The sequence below is a fragment of the Osmerus mordax genome, chromosome 8, assembly GCF_038355195.1.
Source record: "Osmerus mordax isolate fOsmMor3 chromosome 8, fOsmMor3.pri, whole genome shotgun sequence".
In the NCBI taxonomy this organism is placed as follows: domain Eukaryota; kingdom Metazoa; phylum Chordata; class Actinopteri; order Osmeriformes; family Osmeridae; genus Osmerus; species Osmerus mordax.
Genome location: NC_090057.1, coordinates 13,431,588 through 13,451,513, shown reverse-complemented (window position 1 = coordinate 13,451,513; position 19,926 = coordinate 13,431,588). Strand labels below are relative to the sequence as shown.

Genomic DNA, 19,926 nt, shown 5'->3' with positions numbered 1-19,926 from the left:
TACAGTCCCGGTATAAATGTGTTGTAAATGTGTGTGCCTTCGTCTGTTACTCAGATGTCCAGCTGGATTCCGTGTGTCTTAATCGACAACAAACGACAACTCATGGACGGGCTCAGTACCATTTCGATTCAGTAATTTCAGGAGGTAGTGTTCTATAAAACACACCCCTTCCAATTGATTTAGATTGTCTTTCTCTCCCAAAAACAAAAGGAATACGTGTTTGAATTGTTTCACATAATTTGTCTCCCTCAAAGATATCCGGTGTAATATTCTTATTGACATGGGTTCCTCCTACATTTTCTATTGCACTGAGCATGTTTATTAAATAATGGGTTGGTTAAGACAGGAAAAAGCATAGTATTTCAGCGTTGTCGCAAATATTAAGAAAGTAAACACTTATTTCAGGTCTCCCAAACTGTGCCCAACTTGTTGACACGGTCATATAGTCATGATCTATACATGGTCAAGTGTTACATCTAGCATTAAAATACAATGTAAGGCCACGTTAAACTTAGGAATTGACTTCATTGAAATATTTCAACTTGACAAATTGAAACTAAAGAGAACCTCATTCCTGTTCCACCATACCCTCTGCCTGTACCACCACAGCTGCTCCTGGGCTGGGTGTTGTCGGCTGCAGAAAGACGTGGGCTTAGTGGAGACTGAATGGGGTTGAATCGACTGCACTCATTTCCATTCATCGTTGGCTCAGGTTGACTCTGTCTCCACTACACGGCACGAACGGCCGTGAACTTAAAGCATTCACTATCTCAAGCGGTTAAAGAACTTCTAATGTTTTAAGACGTAACCTTTGTGTGTGTGTGTGTGTGTGTGTACCGTTGCACCTTGAATCCCACTTGTTGGTAGAAGACGACAATGAAGACAACTGTGCAGTGTTAAGTCTGAGCTGTGGCTCACATTGAGGAGAGATGGGTAGGAGAGAAGAGGACAGTGTAGGAGAGGAGAGAGAATGGGTCGTCTTTGAGGGCTGTAGAGGTGGGGGGAGGGAGCGGGGGAGCAAAGGGAAAGGGGGGACAAAAAAGGAGAAAAAACCACAACAAAAGTCAAACAAAAGAAGGAAAGTGTCATCCTGCCATATGTTCTCTTTCTCAGATAGCCTTGTGTTTTTGTGTGTGTGGTTGTGTGCGTGTGCATGTGTGTGTGCATCACTTGAGCTCTGGACAGCTGTAGATTAATATCAGCTTCTGACTGGAGTGATGAAGGATGGGAAAAGAGTGGAGGAAGAGACCATGTGTGTGTAGGGGGGGGGTAACAGGGGGAGAGGGAGGGGAGCAGAAACAAAGGACTCTTTTCATGGAAGCCTTTTTAGTATCAACCATGGAGAGATTTCATTCAGCTCTAAATCCAACAAATGTGTTTAGGTTAATTGATGTGTTCAACAGAGGGCTGAGGTCGGTCAGAAGGTGTTTGTTGGCCTTAATTAAAAGGTTTTGCTGTTAGAGGGGGGACATATAAGGATTTTAACTCCAGAGCTGGAATTCAGGGACACAAAGCAGTGTGGTATTTTCTCTATATCTGATATTTTATAAGCAAGAATAGTAAAAGAACGACGATTTAGCTATGACATTCTTGTGACAGTACACTGAAGCCACTTCTATGGTATCCTAGCTCGAGTTCTACTGACTGACTACTAGAAGTTTTTAGAATGAGGCTCTGACACCTTCTTGATGACGTTCCTTCACAAGCGGGCTTTCTCCACTTCAAAGCCATCCTCACTGTGAAAAATTGTGATTTATTTCACTCCACTTATCTTATGCAATATGTTTGAGCTGTTGCATGACTCCTCCTACCCTCAAACACACCCCCTCACACACACACACACACACACCCATCCTGGCAGTTGTCTGCTGGAGTGACCTTCAAGCCATGACCAATCAAGCTCGCCATCATCCTTGCTCCACCCAGCCAACACCCCATAAGCACGCCTACAACCGCAAACACACACCATGGAGCCATGGTGGATTTCCTAGCTACTTTTGACCTCTGGGAAGTCTAAAATCGAGCAGAGCGACCATAGCATTATTCCCCTTTAATAGCTGGCCTCAAATGCGAGCACTTCCACGCCGCTCCTCCCAAGTTAACAACTGCCTGTTTGTGGCCACTTAGCGTCCCTCGTCCAGCTCCACCAGGGTTTCCAGAATTACAACATGCTGCTGAAACATGCCGGCCAGTCAACAAGGTGCGTGGCTGGCTAGTCAGCTACCCCCGGGAGGTACATGTGGGGTTGTAAACACCTGACTGCCTAGCTCCATGGCACGATGGCCTTTGCGGTTGCTGGGTTTGTTGGTGTGTTTGTCTGTTGCTGGCTGACCTTGCTGGCTCGTCCACCTGCTGTCTCTGTGTCTGTGGCACTGAGAGAGACAGCCTTGCGCTGTCCCTTCCTCCTTCTCTTGCTTTCTCTTACGTTCTCTCTCTCTCTCTCTCTCTCTCTCTCTCTCTCTCTCTCTCTCTCTCTCTCTCTCTCTCTCTCTCTCTCTCTCTCTCTCTCTCTCTCTCTCTCTCTCTCTCTCTCTCTCTCTCTCTGTCTCTTTTTCTTTTTCGCCCGTCTGTTCTTCTGTCATACTCTCCTATCTACCTCCCTACAGTAGTAGCATTAGGGTCAAAAGAATCTCAGCCATGTTAATGTCTGGGCGTTGAGGCAGCTGGACATGACATGCAGATCACTCACATGGCTGGCGATTCTCACACCAGCGCCACCGGCATTTTTCACGTTGGTCGACATAATAGCAAAGGAAACGCTTGCTATGAGCCCTGAGAGAAGCTGAAACAAAAGACAAAAGACTACAAGAGGTAGAAGTATATTATCAACTAATCAATCAAACTTGAGTTATACCAGGATTTCATATCAGGAGGCAACACAATGCGCTTCACAGATGGAAACGTTGCGGGGGAAGGGATACAGACACTTGTGTTTGACACACATTTTCCAGAGGGAAGCGAAAAAAAACAGTTCACCCATTTGGGCCAATATAGGAGAACTGTAATGTTAGCATCTCCCTTGTCCCAGGTAGAGCTTCATCTATACACTGATGTTCTGAAGCACAGACGCCAGGTTAGAACAAAGAGCCAGGACTGAACATCTGTCAGTGGGACAGGGTGTCTGGGAAAGTCTGGTGGTGTCTGCCCGGTCCACTTTTACTCTTTTCCAGCCCACCTCCATACCTGCAGAGTTGATCTATTATATGAGGCCTGCAGAGTGGAGATGTTAAGTGAGGATATCGGGTTCCCTCCTCTCGTCCTTTCTGTCGGCAGATCAACCCGGCTGGAACACTCGGCACAATAGAGACCCAATCCTTTACCTGTGTTCACAGGATTCCACACATTTCTAAGTGGCTTTGCTACGCTTCCTCCGGACAGTGGATGACACACACACACACACACAGACAGCGTTTCCAAGCGAAGGCAGGGACACCACAGAGGAAGTAACAGGAGATGTAAAGGCTGTGAAAGCCCAGGGAGATGGATGGGTGACAGGGAGGGCTGGTCCGGCTTGTTGCCGGGCGGAGATCTGAAGGACGGGAGGACAATGGGGGAGAAGGTACCGGAGGGCCGGGGCGATGAAGAGCGAGGGGTAAACTCACTTCAAACTGCAACTGCCACACGGCGGGTAAAAGCTTTCGGGAGTCAAATATGAAGGCCGGCGATGGGGGGGTGGGCGGCCTCCTCACCTGGGACTGTGCAGGTGGGTGTGGGGGGGAGGGGGGGTTAGGGAGGGGCTTGGGTGAAGGTTGCGTGTGTTTCTTAGCTGGTCAAATGGATGTCGCTTCGCTATTATAAAAAAAAGGTTTTGACAGGGGTAACTTGTCCAAACACACCTCAAGGCATGCACACCATTGCTTTGGGGTGGGGTTGGAAAAAAAGACATTGCAACGCGCCTTGAGATTTCTCTTAACTACTTAGTCATCAAGACATCAACCAAAACCAAACGTTTGCGACTCCCATGACAGTGCTACCATGGAAACTCTGCCCCCCATCACAATCACCTTCCCTCCTGGTGTGTGTTAAGCATCTTACTACACCACGCACTCTAAGTGGAAGTGAGTTTACACACAAACACACAGGGCCCAGAGCCCCTTGGTTGACATACATTGGTCAACAAAACCCCTGACATCTCACATCAACAAATCACAGAAGGAGTTGATGTTGTTGTCGGAATCGACGGTTACCGAGCGCAACATGGGAGAGATTAAAGGAGAAAAAAGGAAAAGAAAAAAGGAGAGATTACATTTAAAAGAGAAGGCAGGAGGGAGCCAGTGGAAAATCTGCTGTAATTGTCGTCAAACAAGCCTCTCTTGCCAAACCGAGCTGAAGCAGAATGAAACATCTGGATGAAAAATAATTTGTGAAGTGGCATTTGTAGATTTGTGTTGACGTTTCTCTGACTTGGTGGGTGGGGGGTTCTGTGTGTGACGAGAGCCGTCCGATGATGATGTGAACAATACTACAGCCTTTCAATCGAAATATGCACATTTTGTCAGATCTAACAACTGGTCACATAAATCACACTGATGTTGTTTGAGATGAGGTGTACTGTGTACAGTATAATGTAGCATATGGTATGTGAACCGTACAGTACACCACCACAATTTCTACCACCCCCACCATCACAGCCCTCCCTAGAACTTCAAATCCAGAACCTGAAGTTCAGCCCCAGCCCAGTCCAGTCCCAGCCAGATGTTAAGCAGTCAAACTTGGCCTCCTCTAGGCCTGCCTCTGGCAGCTTGCTGGAAGCAGGTGTTAAATGCGTGACAAGTAGCTGCCATTAATAATAAGCCACTTTATTAGTAAGATGATGGGCAGCTGCTAGGTTTTTTAAACCATGAGGAGTCTGGTTAAGCTGTAGTATGAGATCCTTACTGGCACTGATAGACCCCAAGTGATATATTGTCTGTGTCACAAGATATTGAGATGGTGTATATGTATGTGTATGTAATTGAGAGACAGGGGGAGAGAGGAAAGAGGCTGAGCAGAGCGCCTCTCTCTCACAGCTTTTGACCTGTGCTGTCCATCCGTGGTGGGTGTGGAATGTAGAGAGCTAGGGGGTTGGGGGGTGGAGGGGTGGGTATTGGAGGGGGGTGTTTGGGAAGGGGGAGGGGGCAATCCCAGGATTAAGTATCAGTTTTACCTAATGTCAACAGTCTCTGTCTCTCTCCCTCTCTCTCACCATCTCTTTCGTTCCCTCTCTCTGTCTTGCTCTCTTTCTCTCTGTCTCTCCCCTCACTTCCCTGCAGGGAGATCCGGACATGAGGAAAAGGTAAACAAACACAATCTTACCTTGACAGTTGCAGAGGTAACAGGACACCCACTACACACCCTGCACCGGCAGTCCTGAGAGGCCGGACCACCGATGACACTGTAAGCCCCCACCATTAGAGCGATGCCTGGGGGAAGGGGGGGCTAGGGCATTTGGGAGGGGGAGGGGGAAGGGGGGGGCTGGTTGCTAGTTGCTGTATGTAGATTTAGAACATAAGCGGGTTGAAAGAAAAGAGAGATAAGAGGTCAGAGTAGAATGGGGGGGGGGGTTAAAAGAAAGAAAAGGTGAGATGATGGGAGGATGAGGGGATCTAGGGGGGCTTTAGAAGGATGTGAGAAGGGTGGTGCAGGGCAGTAGGACAAGACGAGGCTGGGGGAGGGGAGGGGGGGCGGAGCGGAGCGGGGGTAGGAAAGGGGGGTGGCCAAGTAAGTTCTTAATGGAGCTCTCAACAGGCCAAGCGGTAAAACGGAGAGGAAAGGATAAAGAGAGGGGAAAGAGAGAAAGGAAGAAAGAGAAGGGGATGAGAAGAGATTGGTGAGGTGTGAAGCGGAGGTGTGCTGAGAGCCCCTCACCTGTATGGGCAGGCCCCTCCCCAGGTGGAGGGGGCCAGGGCGGGGGTTGATAGGTGATGGATCAACGTTAACTCGAAAGAGAAAATGAAGGGGCGGTCTTTAGAGGGAGACCACAGAGACAGGATTTGATAGGAACATAATGAGCCTGAGAATCCATTATCTAGACATTTGTATCTGTTCAATTGGATTTGTGAAACTGCAAATCATGTGTTTCTTGTTTATACTGACACAGACAATGGCAATCTGTTTAAGTTCTCATAGGGTAAGACTGATAATGTAGTAACCAATTATCAACATTATGAGCCGGTTATAGCATTTTTTGCTAGGTTGAAAAAAGATGTAATAAATTGTGTGCCACGTTTGCCAGTAAAGCACTGAATTGAGGTCAATTAAATATTAATGTATGGTTTTTATAGACCTGTGGCAGAGCTATACAGATATAGTTTTGTGTAACAGATGCATTGATGAATTAGACACAAAACAACAAAAAGGCATGTCGTGACTAGTAATAGCCTATCCAGTTCTAGACCAGTTGATTTAACATAATTTCTCCTTGCATTGTTCTTGTGGAAGAGTTAAGACGTCTTTAACCAAATGCCTAACCACTTTTGATTCATTCATGAGCTTGCACACATACTGGAGTTTAATAGAGACACATGTGCAGAGAAATCTGTGTTCATTTCCCATGTGTACTGGGAGGTCATGGAATGTGATTTCCATGTGATTGTGCTTATGGGTAGGATCAAGTTTGTTTTATTTATTTCGTCATTTGCCACAAGACTAACCTGTCCTATGTTCCAAATCTTGTTTACATAAATCAATCTGAATCCTATGCAAGCATAATGACAATGTATATAAATGAGTAGGAAACCTAACACACAGGGGCGAATCTAGGTTCCCACTTTTGGGGGGGGGGCTAAGCCCCTAGATAAAACCTATTATTTTTTCTGTGACCCAGCAAAACTCGGGGGGTCTGGCGTGTTCCCCCAGAAGACATTTTTGAAAATATCCTTTTAAATTGTGTCCTCTAGTGGGTTTTAGGAATATAAATTAACAAATTTAGATTAAATGTTTTGGGGGGGGGGCTCCAGCCCGCCCAAAATAGGGCTAGATACGCCCATGCTAACACATCTACATACCCTGCATAAAGTGTGTGCAAAGCTTTCGTTTGAAAACATTTAGCTTTTTTTGGCAGGTGAGAAACAAATCATCCCTCATCTCCAGAAATTCCTTGCATAATAGATTTCAATTTGATTTTGCGTTGTGTACATCCTCTTAAATAAAGGAAAGGAGAGCAGAGCAGAGGACAGGGCTAGTGACATTCATAATAAGTCTCAATGCTCCGGCCGTGTCGATAGCAATCCAATTTAAAGTTTGTTGACTAAGATGAACAGACTCTGTATGGTACGGAGACAACATACATGTTGCCATAAAGACATGCTACCCTTTGAGGGTCTGAGACTGTCCGTATGATGAAGGGCACATGCAGGTGTGCCGTCATGACACTTCCGTGACACAGACGTAAAGCCGAGCGTCTGCAGACGGTGACAACAGAAGCTGTGGCATACGGAGGACGACACAACATGCTACTGGCTGCGACACACACTGACCAGCCCTGACTAGATCCTATGGGTGCAGAGGACGTCCAGTTCAGTGTGATACGTGTCAGTCGGACCAAAACCGATGCTGCGATTGAAGGTCGCTGATTTGTGAGGATTTTAACCCCTCTCTCTCAAATATTAAACCTGATTCTACCCCCAAAGTGACCCTGCACCGTCCTCCGCAGAGATGGGGTCTAGAACCAGGTTCCGGGGAACAGGTGGTCATAGCTCCTGTCAGCTGTAGGAGATTTATGTGGTGGGTTAGCAGTGGTCGGGTATTCTCTTACAGCGCGGATGGACAGAGAGGGAGGGAGGGAGTGAGGGTTGGAGAGGCAGCTGGGCCTGCTTGTCTCGGCTCTGAGGAGGAGTGTTGTCTTTTACAACAAGGACACTCTGTGGATCCAGAACCTGAGCTGTCCTAGAGCTGCATGGCTGGCTGGCTGGTTATCTGGCTGACTGTTGGCTGGCTGGCTGACTAGTTGGCTTATTTCACTATGTGGTTGGGTGGCCATCACAACAGCTTGCTGGCTGGCTGGCTGTTTGGATAGCTAGTTGGGCTAAATGTCTGATTGTGTGACTGGTTGGTCTGGCCAGCTGACTGTCTCCTTATAGGTGTCAGAGTTAGACTCTGGGTGACTGAGCTTCTGGCTGGCTCACTTTGATAAAGGTCTATTCGTGTGGTCTTGACTATATTGTGGGTTCAATTCCCACTAATTCTATGTAAAATGCAATGCTGCACAGTGCCAACATTGTGTATTGGGTTCAACACTCCATGTACAATACGCCACTTTGGGCAAAAGCATCTGCCAAATTAATATAAATATATGATGTGACAGAGGTGAATTTGACTGAAGAAAAACTGTCATAACACTGCAAGAATGTGATTCTCATGGGGATTGATTCAGATCTGTGCTGTACCCAACAGACTACAGTTACAGATAATTGCGTTAAATTTATTATAGGAAAAGGTTACAAACACTTGGTCTTGACTATATTGTGGGTTCAAATCCCACTAATTCTATGTAAAATGCAATGCTGCACAGTGCCAACATTGTGTATTGGGTTCAACACTCCATGTACAGTACGCCACTTTGGGCAAAAGCATCTGCCATATTAATATAAATATATGATGTGACAGAGGTGAATCTGACTGAAGAAAAACTGTCATAACACTGCAAGAATGTGATTCTCATGGGGATTGATTCAGATCTGTGCTGTACCCAACAGACTACAGTTACAGATAATTGCGTTAAATTTATTATAGGAAAAGGTTACAAACACTTGAGCATGAAGTCTGATGTTTTTATTAGAACCTAATACTTACTATACACATATTTACTATATCACAGCAGGCATGGAACATGACCCAAATCTAGACAGTATTCTGATGGTTTAAGCTCTGCGCAGACAGCCTGCTCCACGATTTAGGCTACTGTTGCAAACACAAATCTGAGAAATCTTATGAGTTGAGACATATTTGAAATGTCTTTGCTGACAAGAATGTACCCGTGGGAACAGTCGGCAAATCTAATGTAATTAGGTGTGAAATAAGTTGGGTTTAAAGAAGTATTTAAACAATTCTCACTCACTAACTGTCGTCAGAAATGGCATGCTGATGAACAAAGTCAACTTTGTGTTGGTCGATTGAAAAGTGAAGGAAATATGTTATCTATTGAGTTTCTCCTCTTTTATCAAAGCTTTCTAATTAAGATACCTAGTTAAAAAGGCTGTGTGCATTCCCTAGGCCTAGACTGTCCGATTTGAGAGGTTCAGCATACGGGATTTCAAATTCCACGGCTTCTAGGAATCTATCACGTAGCTCTGTCTGACTCTTTGCAACGTATCAAGGACCGGCTGAAATGCGTGTTGACCGGAGGGTCATCCGGTCAAAGTTTCACAGGGCGTGAATATTAATTGGTAGCCATTATAAAGGACGGATCCGCTGGCTGAGATGAAGAATGCACTTATTTTAGACAACAGAGATGAGAGTATAACGGCTTCTTTCTGGCAAGAATGTCTTTGTTCAAGGGCAGAAGCCATTGCCAATATTCCAACTTTAATTAAAACATCCCAAAAATGTAAACCACTTTTGATTAAAGGTACCATAGGTGCGATTTTTCAGTAAAAAATAAAAGAAAGGTTTTGTCCCTCATGAACATGTTGTGTAAGCTAATGAGGCCCTCTGAGAGTTGTTTAGCAAAACAGACAGCTCAGTGCCAGAGTGGAATGTAAATTTCAAATTGTGGAGGCCGCTACTTAACAGCAAATTATGTTGCATCGACCCTGTTTCAGCCAATCCTCTTCGCAAGGCAGGTTTTCCATCATGGTTTACAAAACCACTGTCAAACTAACTGAGCTGGAGGGAAAATAAATGTTCAGACTACAAATGGGGAAGATATTTCTCATATTTGGATTTATTTTATAATGTTACCTATGGCAGCTTTAAGGCCCTGACAGAGCCATACTGTATACATCCTGAAAGTGAATATGGTAATGATTCACCAGAGTTTATTAATCTACTGCACAGCTTTCTTACACACAGAGCTAGAATAGATATTACACTAGAGGTATGTGAAAAATTAAGGCCGTAGACCGTGAGTAGATGCTAGACTGTATAAATAGATCTTTGGTACTAGTGGGCACCTGAGGGACAACACACAGGGAGAAAATATACAAAGCCACCAAGATCTCTCCTCAGCATGTCAGCAATGCAACAAATAAAAGACAAATGCACTAAATTCACAACTAATATCGACGTGGTATTGTATTCTTGGTACGAAAATAGATTTAAACTATCTAGGATTGGGAATATGGCTGAGAACATCATAGGTAAACCACAGAGACAGCTGAGTGAGATATATGCGCTCTTTTGCAGGCAGAAAGTACAGAAAATTGTGGGTGATGCTTCACATCCACTTCTTGTTGATTTTGTCAAGTTCCTCTCTAGAAGGCATAATATATTTGGGTACCCTGGATAACAAAAAACCTTTAAAAATATATTTTCGCCCTTGTGCAATTATTCCGATTAATTCCTAAATGAATTAAAGCTCTAGTGTGATGAATTCTAACCTGCACTTTGATTTATTTGAAGCTTTCATTGTGTTTATAATGTGTATGCTGTATGTGTCCTTTGTCATATGGCTGATGTACATCCTGTTGGTTAAATATTGTTGTCACATTTGTATACTGTGGCTGAGGTGCACATTAGGTCTGTTCAAGTATCAAAGGCCAGTTCATAAGAAGGTGCATGTTAGGATTTGCCTGCAGGACACTGACCCAGACCTTTGTATTTGTAAAGAAGACAAAGGCTTAACCGGTCCACGATACTCCTGTTCTTCCCCTTCTGTGTGTGTTTGTAATTTTGTGTTAGCCTTTATGTGTGTAAATGTATGTGTGAAGCCACTGTCTACATCGTTGATACTAGCTCTCTATTTTCTGTTGCCTCACAAACACAGCTAAAACAGGTATGGCTATAAGACATTTATATTCCAACCAAAACTGACTCTTAGTGCATCCAAAACAATTATATGAAGCCCTGTAAGACTGCCGTGAAGAGATCTTTAGCCAGTCTTTCCAGTAAAATGTATATTCATGTATGTGACAAAGAAACATCTTGAATAAGAGTTTGGGTTTATAAAACTGAGGTTTAATTATCGCTATGATTTAGCGAAGCAGCAAGCCTTGAATGGTAAAGTGGGCTCCCTACTCATCATCCCAGGACAACCGTCCATTGTGTTCCTCTTTCTGAGATCTCGGTGACCCTGAACTCAGAAGTACAGGACAATACATTGAAATCTTCTGAGCCCTGAAACATTCAAATGTAAATAGATTCGTACTTTGAGTTAGTGAATGAAAAGGCAAGTCGGGTAACAGTTTTAGTTTCCTATTAAACATGCCACACTTGTGCTGTATGTTCTCGTTGAACGTCATAATTCCTATTTCTTTCATAAACAGGAGTTGCAGAGTCATGAATGATGTATCAGAAGTTATCACAAAAAAAAACTATAATGTGAGAGGAATCTAATTATTTCTAAAAACAATTAAATTCCCAAAAAGAACAATTGCATCATGGATAAATGGACATCTGAATGATCAAAATAAAAGTTCAAGTTGAATTCAAAGGAAGTTGGGTGTTGCTTCACTGTTTGAGCTTTTTTTAGGGATGGGTTCTATTGATGTCAGAGATGAAGTGGTTATCTGTCTTTGTAGCTTAATATAGAACTGAAGTGATGCAAGACTTTGTTTACAAGTTTTACAATGGCGGGTGAACACAGAGTGCTTGCCGTGTATGTGTGTGTGTGTGTGTGTGTGTTGGGGGGGGGGGGGGGGGGGGGGGGGGGGGTTAAGGCTGTGACATTTGAATGCCATACATCTCTGAGTCCTTCTGTGTCCCTGCCCTTTCACACGTCACTATTTCTAACATGAGGGATGGCAACAGGCTACATAGAGCTCACTTTAGATACCTGTTATATCTGTACGTGTGTGTCTGCATAAGTTTCACACACAAGCTATGTCAATGGAGTTGCGGTCAAAATTATTTGACAGTCAACAGCGCCCTCCACAGGACTCCTGCAGGCTTCCTTCAAGAGAAGAGTTGAGTTAACCTGAGCTAGGTTTTGCTAGCCTGGGTCAGAGCCATAGGCCACCTGGACATCTGGCAACACTGTGTTTACTTGCTACACTCTCTCTGTTACAATAGATATTAACTGTCTGTCTAGAAGCACTTTCACTTCTTACATGTACTGAGCTCATTAATGTGGAAATCCCAGCAAATTGTGGTATTGAGAAAAGGAAGAAAGTCAGTCTAAAACCATCCATCCATTCATTTTTCACTTTTTCACCAGTTAAGGGAATTTCAGTTCACCTTGGGCCTCACCGCACTTTTGGTGTCAATTAAGTAGCCAACGATTTTACAAGCCATTCATCAAATAGCCAGTAGAAGGCGATATAGCTCTATTGTTTCAAACAACAGCACGAAGTAGTACATTAACTTGTGATCAAGAAATTATAAACAAAGTATATGTCACTGATACTAAAGAAGACTAACTGATTGATTGGCCTACTCAATCACTGACTGACTAGCTGACTGGCTGACAGGTTCATCCATAGCTCCAACAGAGCATTGTCAGAATGATAAAACATGATGGTTCGTGACGTGTGAGACAGGAGTTTGATCAAGACCTGTGCTTGCTCGGTGCTATAGGCTTATCACAGTTGGATTTATAACATAGTATCAATCAGTGATAAATACAAGTGAACTGAAAGGACAACTCACTATTTGGCTAAAACAATAATCTTAAGAGTGAGGAGTGGGATGGACTGCACGTGGTGACGGATTAAAATGATTGCCCTATTGTTCTACTGACTGATCACACTTTAATCAGATAAACACTGTCAAATAGCACGGCCCAATAGCAAATAGGAAAGATATAAGCCTAAGCGTTGCCATCTAAAGGTGCGATTTGAAAAAAAGGGTTACAAGAATCACCTACGGCCTAAACTACTGGCACGGTATCTCAAACACGCACACACGCACGCACGTCTATGGCAAAGTAGTCAGACTGGTCGGGTGACCACTGGGTGCCGCCTCTGGATGAAACACGGAAGAGTTCATTCAAGAAATTGGGAGAGAGCGAGGCGGAGAGAGACCGAGGGAGAGAGAAACACGGAGCGCGCTGGTGCAGTTTCAGTAATTACGAAATGTCTAGGACCAAGTGAAGACGAGGCAAATGCACCCACTTAAAAACTTTCGTTGTGTGTCTCTGGACTGCTGCTGAAATGTCGGGAAACGAAAAACTTTACGGATTCTTTGTAGTTTTGTGGATACTTTCAGCGTTCGGTGAAAACCTCGGTAAGCGACTGTGTATTTAGGACAGAAATGCGCTACCCTCTTTAATGTGTGTGGTGTATGTAGCATTCAGATGAAATTGTATATGTTGAGGAAAATGCAATGTCCTTTTTCTGTAGTTTTGTACATTTGTAAACCCTGATCGCTTGCTTGCTGAGTTAGCTCGACATGACGGCAGATGAGGGGTTAACGCATTGTGTGGCATGTTCAGCTAGCCTGGAGCGTTCTTGTTTTAGTAACCTGCTATTGGAGTTAAATGCAGCATATTGCAACAAATGGCCTACTGTCGGCTTAGTATCTTTTTGAAACGTATGTAGCCCAGTTCTTGTTCAACTCGAACGTATGCTATAACACACTGGTAGCATCCTTTAACACAAATTCCACTTACTACACCACTCAGTAAAAGAAAGCTACAAAAGTAGCATAAGGTGCTGTTACAGCATTCATGACTAGCCTTGGTGTGTGTGTGTGTGTGTGTGTGTGTGTGTGTGTGTGTGTGTGTGTGTGTGTGTGTGTGTGTGTGTGTGTGTGTGTGTGTGTGTGTGTGTGTGTGTGTGTGTGTGTGTGTGTGTGTGTGTGTGTGTGTGTGTGTGTGTGTGTGTGTGTGTGTGTGTGTGTGTGTGTGTGTGTAGGCCTATATGTTTACATACTTTAAGTTGGCAGTTACTGTGTTGGAGAAAAGCCAGTTGGCTTTCGTGGTGTCATGTTGGACAGGTCCGTTTCTGATAACAATGTTCTCTTAAACATTGTGTCATCAGTATCCTGTTATATTTGCATAGATCCTATAATCTATTCTGCTGACACACAATTTCATAGATACATTCTGTACTGTACTCATATCTTGCCTAAATACAGTACACATCCTCCCCCAGCCCCCACCCAGCCTCTTTCAACCTCAAGTCAGTGGGAGTCAGATGGCTGAGCGGTGAGGGAGTCGGGCTAGTAATCTGAAGGTTGCCAGTTCGATTCCCGGCCGTGTCAATTGACGTTGTGTCCTTGGGCAAGGCACTTCACAATACTTGCTTCGGGGGGAATGTCCCTGTACTTACTGTAAGTCGCTCTGGATAAGAGCGTCTGCTAAATGACTAAATGTAAATGTAAATGTAGGTCTTTCCACTCCCAGCATATCCACCCAGACACTTACGATCATCTGCTTCTAAGTATCCCAAACTCCTCTTCCCCTGGCCTCTCCCAGCTTCCCCATCTTTTACTCCTCTTTAACCCATCTTCACCCAGCCTCCCCTAGCTTATCCTAGCCTCCAGCCTTTCCTTGCCTCCCCAGTCTCTCCCAGTCTCCCCTAGCCTCCCCCTAGCCTCTCATAGCTTCCAATAGCCTCTCCTACCCTCCCCAGCCTCCCCCAGGCGCCTCAGCCTGACAGAGAGACTAAGAGGAGAAGCGGAGCAGGTCTTTGTGGCTAAGCTGCTGAGGCATTGTCTCTGAACCAAGGGAACTCCTCTCAACAATACCCCTGGAGCGCCACCACGCATGCCTTAACACACACACACACACACACACACACACACACACACACACACATTAAGACCCACTCACTATAGAGGTCGAACCTTCCCAGGGCTCGAGCTGCATGTGAGAGTCAGTGAGGTAGACAGCGACGAGGCAGGAGGATTTGATGCTTCTCTAACCTAATTGGATGGGTCATGCACGGTTCAAACAATGGTCCACGTGCTCAACATCACGCAACAGCCCTATTGGTGTGCTGAACAGTGTAGAAAACAAGTGTGTCTATGTCTGTCTGTCTGCCGGCCTGTTCATTCGTGGGTCTTTCCGTCTAGATGGAGTGTTAGCCTAGTTGTAAACAAGCCCCATATTTGTCGTGCTACGGCCATGTGGCCTAGCCACCAGCCAATGAATAACTACACGCTGACCAGTGCCTGTTTGTGGTTGGCCCAGGCTGCTTTTGGGAACATGATCTGGAATCAGTTAAGTCCACATCTTCATCTCCTGTGACCAGTGCTGGGACTCCACCAAGCACTGCTAAACCCATCATTGTTCTCCATGTCCCGCTTTCTCAGCTTGCCCCCTGTGTGTCCCACACAGTCAGTCAGCCCGTCTCTAACATGAACTGATGTGTGTGTGTGTGTGACTGGGTTCAATACTACCATAGCTTACCGATGTGTGAATGATGTCATCATGCTTATTACCTTCGCCCCCATGGTGGGTAGCGACATCACTTCCTGTTGATGTTTCTCTGTCGTGTTCCTTTTTTTTCCGGTCCCACCTCGCATCTGGTCTGAGTTTAGCCCCCTATTTTGGACCACAAAGGCAACTTTGTCAGCATGTGTGTGTGTGTGTGTGTGTGTGTGTCTTAGTTTGACTGTGTGTGTGTGTGTGTGTGTGTGTGTGTGTGTGTGTGTGTGTGTGTGTGTCACTCTCGCTGCCATCTCATTTTCTACTCTGGTCTGTGGTCTCAGGGCCAGCTGAGGTGAAGGTTCCAGAGAGTTTCCGTGAGGTTATTGAACTGGGAAGGACTCTGTATGTAGTTGTAGCTAGTTCTAATGTGTGTGTGTGTGTGTGTGTGTGTGAGTGAGAAAGAGAGAGAAGGAGGGATCTTCAGCTGCTGTGAGGCCCAGAAAGGCCTGTTACTGCTTCTGTCACAGGTGTGAATACCACACCCTGGGAACCTCATTACACACTCGCACACATTCACAGACAGACCCACACAGTACACACACAGGTGTTATTGGAACACCATGGGAACCTCATTACACACTCGCACACATTCACAGACAGACCCACACAGTACACACACAGGTGTTATTGGAACACCATGGGAACCTCCATGGCGCACACACACAACACTACCAGTTCTTTAATGAGGGAATGAATTCCACACCTTCTACACAAAGGTTTCGGCGTTCGCTGAAACAGCTTACACAACAACTAGATAGATAAACGACCCGTAACTGGCTTTAACACATACAGCAAGTAAATAAGACAGGCATGTTGAAAACTTAGTTCAGACTGCACAACTTTGAGATATCAAGCATTAAAGTTTCCCATCAACAGCCCCTGGGCTATGTCAACATGCTGTAGTTGCAGAACGTTTGGTCCAGACTTGTCTGAACATGTCTTCCACCCAGCGTTAACATTTATAGAGAGGGTGCTGTTCGTATTTTCCTTTAGCATTGGTTAATAACCCCCAGAACAGCAAGCATTGTGACCATGGCCCAATGTCGTAATTCTGTCGTAGATGACAGAATGCCATCAAACCCCTCTCTCTTTCTCTCTCTCCCTGTTCCTCACTCTCTCATTCCTCGTCTGTCCCCCAGATGACGGGTGTGGCCACGCGGTGCTGGGCCCAGACAGTGGTGTGCTGTCGTCCAGGAACTACCCTGGGACCTACCCCAACCACTCCTGGTGCGAGTGGCGCATCCGGGCGCCGGAGGGCTCTAGCCTGGTCCTGGCGCTGGGCCGACCTGGACGTGGAGGCCACCGACTGCGAGGGGGACTTTCTCCGGGTCGTCAAGATGGGCTACGGAGGGGAGCATGGTGAGTTGGCTGTATTGGACATTTGGCCGTAGCTTTCTTAAGCTACATTTACATTTAGTCATTTAGCAGACGCCCTTATCCAGAGCGACTTACAGTAAGTACAGGGACATTCCCCCGAGGCAAGTAGGGTGAAGTGCCTTGCCCAAGGACACAACATCATTTGACAACGGCCGGGGAATCGAACCAGCAACCTTCTGATTACTAGCCCGATTTTCTAACCGCTCAGCCACCTGACTCTCTAAAGCTAAAGGCAGGCCGGGTTCGGGCCTGTCTTAACACTCTAAACTAAAGCCTGTTGGGCTAGAGGTGTTGTAGATGTTAGCTGTGTTACAGGTGTTAGCTGTGCTAGAGCTCTGTGTTTGTGGTATAAACAGGTGTTAGCTATGTTAACAGTTGTTAGCTATGTTAGCTGTGTTACAGTTGTTAGCTGTGTTAGTGCCATAACAGGGTGTTGGCTGTGTTTGCTTTGTTTCGAGGTGTTAGCTAGCTTAGCGACATCCACCACACAGCTCCTGTACAGCTCCGAGTCCCTGGAGCCTCCCCGGTCAGAAGCACATGTCAGCTCTGGGCTCCTCTGTGCTTACACCCTACAGGAGGACAGAAGTACTGCGGCAACCTGCGCTCCAATCCCAGAGAGATCCTGACCGCCTCCAGTCACGTCACTGTCCAGTTCCAGAGCGGACAGCACCTGTCTGGACGAGGGTTTCTGCTCTCCCTACTACACAGGAGACCCCAAAGGTGGGACTCTCTCACACACACACACACACAAACTAGCCTACCGTAGTCTCTTTCTGTTCTCTCTCCTCTTCTAATGCTGGTTCCCCAGGGAAGGAGGGGTAGACTTCCTGTTGTGATGCTCATGTCCTGTTGTTGTGCCCCTGCTGGGGTCCCACTTCCTGAAGCCACTGTCTTTCTCTCCTCTTCTCTCTCTCTCTCTCTCTCTCTCTCTCTCTCTCTCTCTCTCTCTCTCTCTCTCTCTCTCTCTCTCTCTCCTCTCTCTCTCTCTCTCTCTCTTCTCTCTCTCTCTCTCTCTCTCTCTCTCTCTCTCTCTCTCTCTCTCTCTCTCTCTCTCTCGTACAGTATTTTTAACCCTCATTGTCTCTCTCCCCTGTGTCTCCACTCCACCCCCATCCTCTCTCCCTTTCAAGATCTACTGACATGCTTGGACAAAGGCAGCCATTTCCAAGCCTCCAAGTACAGGTACGGAACTGGAGTTGTACTGAGGCCCACCAGGTTGCCAACAAGTTAACAAGTCCTTTTGACTTTTTCAGATTAAATGTATGGCACTTTTATGTTTTATTGGAAAGTGGCAGTTTGAAGTAGACAGGAAAAGCAGAGTAGAGAGAAAGTGTGTAAAGCCTCAGCCAATCGGCAATAGCTGTACCCGTGTGAGCGACCAGGGTGCCCCAAGTTAACAAGTATTCATGTTGACGAGATGAGGTCATCCAATGCCAGGACAGAGCCCAAAACAGGATCCTGAGGGTCTAGCTGGTGGTATGGGAGCGTGTTTCAAGGACAGAAATGGTGGACCCTCTTTAGCTAATGTCCGAAAATCACGTTATCAATTTGGTGGGAAGATGATGGATTTTTTGTGGATTCAGAGCCCAGTATGGTCCCTAGGAGGCCCTAAGTGTGATCTTCTGGTAGGACCACACCTGAGACCAGGGTCCTCCAGACCTTCTGGTCTTCTCCTCCATTCCTCTGTGGTGGGACCAGATCAGGCCTGCTGTCTGCACCTGCAGGGATGGGTCACCTGACAGGAAGAGGCTTCCCTCTCAACCGCTTGTTGTTCTATTGTTGTCTACCCAAACAGGAAGTACTGTCCGGCAGGATGTCTAGGTGTGGCCGGGGACGTGTCTGGGGACATATCTCAGGGGTACAGACATGTAAGTGACACTGCATCTTTCTCCTCGTCATCATCATCACCACACTTGGGTTCTATTCTTTCACACACATCCAGTTGTTAAAGGACTGTGTATCTTTTAATATGTACAGTGTGTTCTTGTTTAGTAGGTTACATCACAGAGTTAGTCAAGCCTCAGGCTGAGTGTGTGTGTGTGTGAGGGTTTTTTTTGTTCTGGTTTGCTAACCGAGTTTCGGAAGAGGAGATTTCCACTGTTGCCGGGTGTTTTTCAGTGTGTCAGCACAGAGGGTTGGAAGACATAATCTTCTAGAACATTCCAGCCACTGATGTTTTGGGCTCAGGGCCACTCAGGGTGTTAAGGAACACCAACACAGCAGAGCATTTAGGGCTTATTTCACCTACTTTAGGCATACTTAATTTTTCAAAAGAAATGATTGGATAGACTGAGTTTAAGCAGGCTCCACCAGCATTGTTTTTTTCCAGAGTTAATCAAAATCAATTCCAATCAATCAAAAACACTCAAGTCATTCAGAGGGAGCCACTATCTGCAGCTCCAGTCTGCTGCTCTGGTCTAGCCAGGGGGGATGGGGAGGGGGGGGATTACTGGGGGGGAGGCCTGGGGGAAGGGTAGTTTCCAGGGCTCTTTTGAGGTCCAGTAATTATATAACCTCCTTAGGTCCAGCACTCCCTCCCTCTCTACATCCCTCCCTCTACCTCTCTTCCCTCCCTTTCTCCCTCCCCTTTCTTCCCTCTGGGGAGTGATCATGTCTATTGACAGTGTGACAGCAGAACAACAATAACAGTTCCCCTGGATTACAGGCATCCCAGCAGGAGAGGGATGGGGATGGGGGGGGGGGGGGACTCCCTCACCCAGCCTCAGCCTCCACACCACTCCCTCACCCAGCCTCAGCCTCCACACTCCCTCACCCAGCCCTCTGCCTCAGCCCCCACACTCCCTCACCCAGCCTCTGGCTCAGCACCCCCACACTCCCTCACCCAGCCTCTGCCTCAGCCTCCACACTCCCTCACCAGCCTCTGCCTCAGCCTCCACACTGCCTCACCCAGCCTCTGCCTCAGCCTCCACACTCCCTCAACCCAGCCTCTGCCTCAACCCCCACACTCCCTCACCCAGCCTCTGCCTCAACCCCCACACTCCCTCACCCAGCCTCTGCCTCAGCCCCCACACTCCCTCACCCAGCCTCTGCCTCAGCCTCCACACTCCCTCACCCAGCCTCTGCCTCAACCCCCACACTCC

General features: G+C 46.3%; 1 protein-coding gene across 1 annotated transcript in view; it reads left to right on the top strand.

Moving 5' to 3' along the window:
* The first annotated feature begins 13,090 nt into the window (after positions 1-13,090).
* Positions 13,091-19,926, top strand: part of dcbld1 (discoidin, CUB and LCCL domain containing 1) — a 14,915-nt gene continuing 8,079 nt past the window's right edge. The window contains 7 exon segments of the mRNA XM_067241798.1: positions 13,091-13,299; positions 16,588-16,730; positions 16,732-16,807; positions 17,401-17,522; positions 17,524-17,545; positions 17,956-18,007; positions 18,621-18,742. Coding sequence (XP_067097899.1) covers positions 13,227-13,299; positions 16,588-16,730; positions 16,732-16,807; positions 17,401-17,522; positions 17,524-17,545; positions 17,956-18,007; positions 18,621-18,742 — 610 coding nt within the window. The 5' untranslated portion in view covers positions 13,091-13,226.